The sequence below is a fragment of the Nicotiana attenuata genome, unplaced genomic scaffold (genome assembly GCF_001879085.1).
Source record: "Nicotiana attenuata strain UT unplaced genomic scaffold, NIATTr2, whole genome shotgun sequence".
NCBI classification, from domain to species: Eukaryota; Viridiplantae; Streptophyta; class Magnoliopsida; order Solanales; family Solanaceae; genus Nicotiana; species Nicotiana attenuata.
Window position 1 is genome coordinate 134,097 of NW_017670621.1, and position 8,780 is coordinate 142,876.

General features: G+C 35.0%; 1 protein-coding gene across 1 annotated transcript; it reads right to left on the reverse strand.

Moving 5' to 3' along the window:
- Positions 1 to 268: 268 nt before the first annotated feature.
- Positions 269 to 4,100, reverse strand: LOC109241596 (acidic leucine-rich nuclear phosphoprotein 32 family member A-like). The gene is made up of 6 exons (XM_019408356.1): positions 4,008 to 4,100; positions 3,387 to 3,463; positions 2,720 to 2,810; positions 2,471 to 2,560; positions 966 to 1,019; positions 269 to 490 (listed from the first exon to the last, which is right to left on the reverse strand). The coding sequence occupies exons 1-6, from the start codon at positions 4,098 to 4,100 to the stop codon at positions 269 to 271; spliced, it is 627 nt and encodes a 208-aa protein (XP_019263901.1).
- Positions 4,101 to 8,780: the final 4,680 nt, after the last annotated feature.

An 8,780-nucleotide genomic window follows, 5' to 3' on the forward strand; every position in this document is an offset into this window, starting at 1 on the left:
CAAGTGTAATCCACTTTTTGTGTAGTGAGGAAAATTAAAAAGGCGAAATACATAAATGGCTCTTTTAAGTTGTCCTTAACTATCAGGCAAATACTTCAAATGAGTCCATTTCCAGTTAGACACTTCAAGTGGCTATCAAGTGTATCAAATTTTTATGGGAAAATCTCACTTTATACACATTAATTCTAAACTATTTATCCTTTAATACCCAGACGCAAACTATTTACTACTCTTGTTAATGGGGCCCAAACTATTTACCCGGTTATTTTCACGGTAACTGTTTTGTGTATGTCTCCACCGATGGCTTTGAACCTGGTGTTGTGGGCGAATCCATATTATCCCTTTTCCCTTCCTCCTCTTTCATTGCACCTCTATCTTTTCCCTTGTTCACAACTTTTTTCTTTTCCTCTTCCTCCCCAGATTCTTCCTCTTCCTCTTGTTTGTCTACTTCCATTTCCCCTGCACCCTCTCTGTCTTCTCCTATTTCATCCTTATCATCATCAATTTTTATTTCTTCACTGTTCTGTTTAACCTTTTCTTCTTGCTCGTTTGTTTCTTTTTCTTATTTCTTCTCTTCTAGGGTTTCTTTCTCGGAAGCCATGATAGTGATTTGTAGGTTTTGTCTGTGTGTTGAAGAGAAAAAAAAACTTTTGAAGGAAAACTGTTGCAAATGAGTGAATTGGATCGTATTTGTCAGATCCGGAATTGAATACTAGTAAAGATCGCGGGAATTTTCTTTTGGAAAGGGCGGGTATATTTGGTTAACTACATATTAACTACTGAATTTCTCGTCAAGAAAGGGTATAAATTCAGTAGCTTCCTATAGTGAAAGAGGATCCCTACTAACATGGAAAACTATGTAATCATCCAACATTTGTTCCCATTTATATTGCCTATGTCCAACAATTTGCAATTGCTTATGTCAAAATTGTCTTTCCTTGTATGTTGAAATCTTCTACAAGTACAGCAGAGGCAAACACAGCCTCCAGACCACCTCTTCTCCTCAATGACCTACATGTCTGCTAATGCAAAATCAGTTTAATTTCAAAAAAAAAAAATCTTATACTAAATGGAAGGAGAACATGTATTGAGATTTGTTTTGAAGCTCTTGAATTTAAAATTTTTATTTTGAAGATTTCTTGTTTGATTCAAAGTGGGTGCTGTTAAATATTGCTTATAATACCTTCTGGGAGTTCATACTGAAATTTGATAGCATTTGGAGCTGATTTGAGGTGATTGACATCGAAATTTTCAGCTGAAAATCGACGAAGAACACAACTACCCAATAGTATACTGCTATGGTATACAATATGCTGTAGGAGTATATAGCTATACTGCAACAATATACTGTTATAGTTTACAACATACTGCAACGGTATATTGTAATAATCGAAGAAGAACACAGTTATCTAACAGTATACCGCTACAGTATACAATATACTATAGGAGTATATAGTTATATTGCAACAGTATACTATTATAGCATACAATATATTGTTATAGTATACTGTAATAATATGCAATATACCGTAACAGTATGCTGTAATAGTATATAATATACCATAATAGTAAACTTATTACCCGTAAATTCACTTGCCTTTTCTCTTTTAATTTGCTTTAAGCTTTTACCCAGCGTGAGGGCCAAAGTGAAAATTCAAATCTTTTTTTCGCTTTGATTTATTGTATGACTTGAATTCCAAGACTTCTGACTACTGCAAAATATTAATATACCATTGGAGGACCTTGAAGCTTTGAAACTCATAAATTGGGTTTGTTGAGTTTGTGGTTATTTTGAACTCAAAACAAGAAATTTTTTTTTAACTATACCCTGTTGGTATAGCTATATACTATACTGGTATCATATGTTAGTTAATATTTTTTTGGTTGTATTAGCTACATTTAATTGGTACACAATTTAATTTTTCTTTAGTAATAGTAGAAAAAAATAATAAAAATAGTGGAAACAGTAAATGAAATTAGACTATAAAGAGAAAAAGAATATAAAAAAAAGTTAAATGAAATTAGAAAAGGAAAAAAGAAAAAAATAAGAAGAAATTGAGAAAAAAGAAAAGGAGAAAAGAAAAAAAAAGAAAAAAAAGACAAAAGAAGCATAGAAATAAATAAATAAAAAATTGGAGAATAAAGAAAAAATTCCCCACAAAAACTACTATGGGTAGGAAATGTAATTAGTTTATGGGTAGAAAAATAAATGGGTAGACAAGGGTAAATAGTTTTATTTTTGTGGGTAGCTGTGTCAAAACCCCCAAATAAATACCCGACCTAGTCAGCCCATATCGCGTGTGATACACATTCGAAAACAATTTTAAGAACCAATTAGTATTTGACACGTGGCTAAACAATATGAAATAAAGTTAATAAAAAACAAAAAACCTAATAATCTAGTAAATTACAATTCAACCACCAACCCGCCACCACTACACTATCCCTATTTCTTTCTCCTCATAACCACCCTACTCTCCAATCTTCTTCTCCGATGAGCCCTCTCCCATTCTTCATCCCGTCCCTTTTTTCTTTCATCTTCCAAATTCTTCTTCCCTACCTACCGCATGTAACAAAATCTACAATTTTTTAGTCCAGAAGATAACTAAATTACACAATTATTTTCCTTGTTGGTAGGTTGAATCAGGTCTTCACATAATTTTGACAGTGCTTTTTTTAATGCCCATTATGGATAACATTGTTGTGCTTCATTCCTTACCATGTCGCTGTCAACGACACCAAGTAGAACGAGTGGATCTTCACTATCAATTGCTAAAAGAAAATTTAATTGGACCATCGAAGATTTCAAACTGTAGCCGCAAAAGGGAATTGGAGAAGGTCAATTACTGAAAATGGGATTGAATTTTATCCGTGGTCAGTGAAATTGTTATGGTGTGATGGCTGTTATTGATTAATTTTCTTCAAGATTAAAGGAGATGAGGTATATTAATGGCAGAAGCTGGAGCAGTGGAGGCTACTGATATTGGCCTGTTTAGGCCATCTCCAACCTTCCCCCATTTCCCCATAATGGGGGTAACTTTTGCCATAATGAAGCTCCAACCCTCCCCATTTTGCCCCCAAAATGAGGGATGAATAGTGTTCCCCCAAATATGGGGTACACTACTCATGCATATTTTATTATTATTTTACTAGTATCCGTACCGCGCGTTGCACGAAAAATATTAAATATAATTTTTCATAAAAAAATAATATATATATATATATATATATATATATATATATATATATATATATATGGAATAATAATATTGGGATTTGCATCACAAAGCCTTGTTGCAACCATAGGAAGTCTCTACAGTTTATTGTTTAGGTTTCTCATATGGTGTTTGAGTATAGTAATATGAACTCATGGCAAGTCACCTCACTTTGCCATTATGTACTTTGATATTGTTTTTTGATAAAAATCATCTTCTTCATTCAACTGCTCAATTCTCTGAATCATCTGTAAAAGAAAGCGGGAACCTTAATAGTAGTTGTTAAGCCTTTTATGAAATTTTTTAAAGCCTTTTATAAAAATTTCAAGACACCTGCAGGAAAGAAACTTTGTGTTATAGTTCCATTACATAAGTACACATTATCAGGAAAAAAATGATTATCCTATATTAATATTCATATGCTCATAGGTAGTCCTAATAAAATTTGAATTTTTAGAAAAGATATGCACCGCTCCCTTTGAATTGCAAAAGTTGCCTAAAATCAACTTATCTCCTCTTTACTAACTGATGCAATCAGAGTATCAATATCTCTACCAAAATTAACTTATCTCCTATTTAATCTTTTCATGACAGACAGATATTTCATCATATTTCTCATGCTGTTTTTTTCTTAGTTGGATATTCAGCGCCAATTAAGTAGAAGATAAGATGAATATCAAACATCAAATTACAGTTCTAACTCAACCCCTATACTTTATCCAATATTTTTTGTATCTTCTCACAATTAATGAGGAACAAAAAATTCTTTTGGATAATTAAATTAACAATTACCTGAGCGAGGCGAACGACATAGTTTAGTTCCTCTTTCCTGAATCCTTGCAATTCCAAAAGGCAGTTGTTAACAACTAACTGCACTTCTCCCATAATATGCAGCGTAGCCGGAGTAGTAAATTGTAGTTAAGGTGGATGGTCCCACCAACAGAGTTTTCAATTAGGAGAACAACTTTGTTTCGATATCATATTTCAAGTTCCTGAGAAATGAGAAGTAATAATATAAAGGTGTGACAAATAGCGATGTTTTTCAGGAATAATTCAACTACCTAAGAATATATTTATAATGAAACTTTGTTTCGATATCATACTTCAAGTTCAAAAGCATATATTTATAAATATACAAAGATTCTGGATCTGTTTTTTGCATATGTTTGGTTCTAGAAGTGCTCTTTTCAACGGCACAAGCGAATCATGATTTTGAGGCGTCTATAAAAAGATATAACTTTTTTAGTCAAGAGGCGTTGTTTCCAAAAAATTTTATCATTCATGAGTAGACTTATTTGAGGAAAGAAGGATTGGGAAGAAAGGAAGTGTAAAGAACAGAGAAGCGGTGTGTACCTCTTCTGTGACCTAACTTCATGAGGTTGATCAAACTATGTATCTCCACGCCAAATCTTTTAAAAGAATTGCTTCTGAAAGTTACACACGTTCAACAACCAATAAGAGAAAATACTTCTGCAGTAAGGTCAACTTTAAGCAGAAACATACTTCTCTCCCTGCATTTAATAGGGCAATAGAGTGATATTGTGTAGAGATGAAATGCAGGAATAATAATCTGATATGACAAAAATTGTCTACTTCAACATCTGATGAAAGTTCAAAATAATAGATTTGTTGGCACGGATAAAAGTCAGTAAATTAAATAATTATTTTCTTGATAGGTTGAATGTCGATAAGAATAAGTTATGGCCGTCCATTAGAATTATTATTTTAAGCCCACGTTTGGAAAGACATCAGTCGTGGGTGTAATAAACTGGTGGAGTCATGGGTGTAATAAACCGGTGGTTTTATTTTTCTTTTTCCTACTTCATTGTAACCAAATAATTCTAATTTGAATTGTCATTGTGGAGTCAAAAATGGTAGAAGGACATGTACAACTGTTATTAGAAAAATAAAAGCAAACATGCATTATGAGTGAGAAAGTTATATGAGTTATCGATTATTTTAATGTATATACTGCAACAAACATAATTTTAAACAGAAATTTATAATTGATAAGCACAGTACCTCGGATGCTATTACAGTAATCACATACACATAAAATGCACAAGTCTATGAACAGGTCTATATTAAGTTCCATCTCATTTAATTGTGTCGGTGAAATATGTTCAAATCTAGGATCCATTAAATGGAGAAAAGACCTCGAAGCTCTAGATTTTAAGGAATTCATATCTTTTATGCCACAACATAAACTTAAATAACAGAGGAATTACTCTATAATAGCCATGTATAAGGATGCCCTTCAAATGACTCGAAAGTGACTATGAAATATTATTTTGCAAAAGTGAGCCTTGAACATACTTTTTTCAGCATTATAGATCAAATACTCCAGGGATATTAAGTCAGGTTCAATAGCAAGTGTGGAAGCTTCACCGGATCACTGGAATGACATTAATTTATAAAATCATTCCAAAGATAAATTTTGCGGACATAATATCAGTTATACATAATATTGTGAATGTTCCAATTAGCAAAGCATCTTCTTCAAATACCAATAAAAAGGAGCACTCCACAATGTAGATATCAGTTATAATAATCTTAATGAGTTTGACTGCATGAACTTAGCCAACAATGAAAACATTAGGAATAAAATAATAACTTACAAAAGCTTTTCTTTAAAATACTTTTTAGCCAATTGTGTTGGCCGTAGCGCTGTCTCGGTTTGCAAATAGCCAAAAAGTAGCTGCACAAAATACATGCAATTAGGAGAAACGTAAGAGTCATCCAAAACTAAACTTTATCTGGCAACATAGCATTTGGATAGGAAATTGCACCAATTACATTGTCAGACATAATCCAAACAAAACATTATTGCTAATATTCCCTAGAAATTGTTAGTTTCGTTCTGTATTTGGTTTGAAAGAATAAATACGTGATCTTTGACCAAAATATCAAATGCATTATATTAATGTTTAAAATAAAACTGAATTCAACTTGTAGTAACATTTGTATTGTTTCTACAACAACTTTTATTATATAAAACTGAAGTAGCATATGCCTGATTTAGGTCCAACAATAAGCAGCAGAGGAGTGCTAATTGTGAAAATATAGGTCAAAGTTAACAATAACTATTAGATCTCATCAAGCAATCTTATACCTCCCAATTTGTAACACTGCTAGCTCCATCAGTTCTTAATTGTAATGCTAGCCTCCTGATGTCACGACCCGGATTTTCCACCCTCGGGAGTCGTGATGGCGCCTACTGATGAGAGCTAGGCAAGCCAACCCTTAACTACCTTTAGCATTAATCAATTTACTTTCTTTTAATAATTATCGGTAATATCATGAAAACAGCGGAATAAAGTAAACAAGCGGAAGTCTTAAATTAAAGAATCTGAACAACAATGCGGAACTCAACATAAACCTCTACCCAAGAACTGGTGTCACATACTCACGAACTACTAGGAGTGCTAAATACAACTGTTTGAAAGAAATATAACTGTTTGTCTCGAAATACATGAGATAACAGACTGAAATAAAACATAGAAGAGACGCCGGGCCTGCGGACGCCTGCAAGGCTACCTCGGTGTCTCGCTGTACTGAAGGCTAACTCCCGCGCTACTGCAGCTGCTGTCCAATACCTGGATCTGTGCAAAAGAGCACAGAGTGTAGCATCAGCACAACCGACCCCATGTGCTGGTAAGTGTCTGGCCTAACCCCGGCGAGGTAGTGACGAGGCTAGCACCAGACTCCAGATAAAACTGTGCAGCTATATAATATATTGCAGAAAATAAACAGCTAATGAGCAGTTATAAGGGAAGGGGGTACATGCCTCGGGGAAACAGTTCAACTTAGCAGAAATTGAATAACACATGAAGGAACAGTACAATATCTAAAACCATATGACAGCACTACTGTTGCGGCGCGCAACCCGATCCGTACTTTAACTATAACTGTTGCGGCGTGCAACCCGATCTATACGTTTAACTATAACTGTTGCGGCGCGCAACCCGATCCAATAATTATAACATATACTTGTTGCGGCGTGCAACCCGATCCAATCAAATTTATGTTGCGGAGTGCAACCCGATCCACTATAGATTATGTTGCGGCGCGCAACCCGTTCCAAATATGCATAGCTTATCATAATCATAACCACAAACCTCGGTAGAGGATCAATCATAAAATACTCTATCCCGGCAAGGGAATTCAACAGTACAAGTATACTCATCCCGGCAAGGGAGAACCAGCTATAACCAACCTCAATTCGAATTTAGCATTTCTATTATCATCATTTCTAACTCATAATCAACTTTCACCAAAAATAAGCAAAACCTTGCTCAACAACACAAGTCTATTCACTGTTTCATCCATAGTATTATTCGAGAACGCAATAAATGTCAATTTAAGACTCACGGTCATGCTCGACACCGGCGTATAGATACTCGTCACCATGCCTATACGCGTACTCCACAAGAAACACATAACAAATATGACTAGACTCCTAATCCCTCAAGCAAAGGTTAAATCGAACACTTACCTCAATGCTTTGAATTCAACTCAAGTCTCAATTATGGCTTTACCCCTCGATTCCGCCACCAATCCGCTCGAATCTAGTCACAAAATACTTAATTACATTAATAAACACTAAATGAATCAATTTGAATGCATAAAAATGAATTTTTCAAAGTTTTTTCCAAAAATCCCAAAATCGCCCCCGGGCCCACGTGGTCAAAACCCGAGGTTCGAACCAAAACCCGGCTACCCATTCCCCCACGAACCCAAATATGTGATTTGTTTTGAAATCGGACCTCAAATTGAGGTCCAAATCTCCAATTTTAGAAAAACCTAGGTTCTACCCAAAACCCCCAATTTCTCCCATGAAAATCTTTGATTTCAAGTTGAAAACATGTTAAATGATGTTAATGATTGAAAGAAACGAGTAAAAATCAACTTACAAATGATTTGGAAGAAGGTTGGTTCTTAAAAAATCGCCCAAAGGAGTTGTGTTTTGAAAATGGGGTGAAAAATGTCTTAAAATCGACTAAGTATGAAAAATGCAGGTTGCAGATGTGGGAAATGCGAACTGGGGTTCGCAATTGCGACCCCGACCTGTTATGGGAATTGCGAGAAAATGTTCGCATTTGCGAACACTGTCCAAAAAATCTAGACTTCGCATTTGCGAGCCAAAGGTCGCATTTGCGACCAGCCCAGCTTCGCATTTGCGGCCAAATGGTCGCATTTGCGACCCACTGCAGACTCACTCTTCCTCGCATTTGCGATGCCAGGCTCGCATTTGCGATATCGCATTTGCGAGACCTGCTTCGCAAATGCGAAAATACCAGAACTGAAATGCCAGATTTTCACAAAGGTTAAAAATGCACTCACGGCCTATCCAAAATTCACCCGAGCCCTCGGGGCTCCAAACCAAACACACACACAACCTCAAAAATATCCTACAGACTTATTCGTGCGATCAAATCGCTAATATAACATCACAAACATCAAATTAAGCCTCAAAATCCATGATTTCATAAAACATTAAACTTTCTGTTTTAAGTCCGAAACACGTCAAACGACGTCCGTTTTCAACCAAACTTTACAGGAAGT

Coding starts and splice junctions, on each gene's coding strand:
- LOC109241596 (XM_019408356.1), bottom strand. CDS start 4,100: ATGGGAGAAGTGCAGTTAGTTGTTAACAACTGCCTTTTGGAATTGCAA. Junction 3,464..4,007: donor ATGTCGTTCGCCTCGCTCAG/GTAATTGTTAAT, acceptor TTTCTTTTACAG/ATGATTCAGAGAATTGAGCA. Junction 1,020..2,470: donor GAAGAAGATTGGAGAGTAGG/GTGGTTATGAGG, acceptor TTGCATTAGCAG/ACATGTAGGTCATTGAGGAG.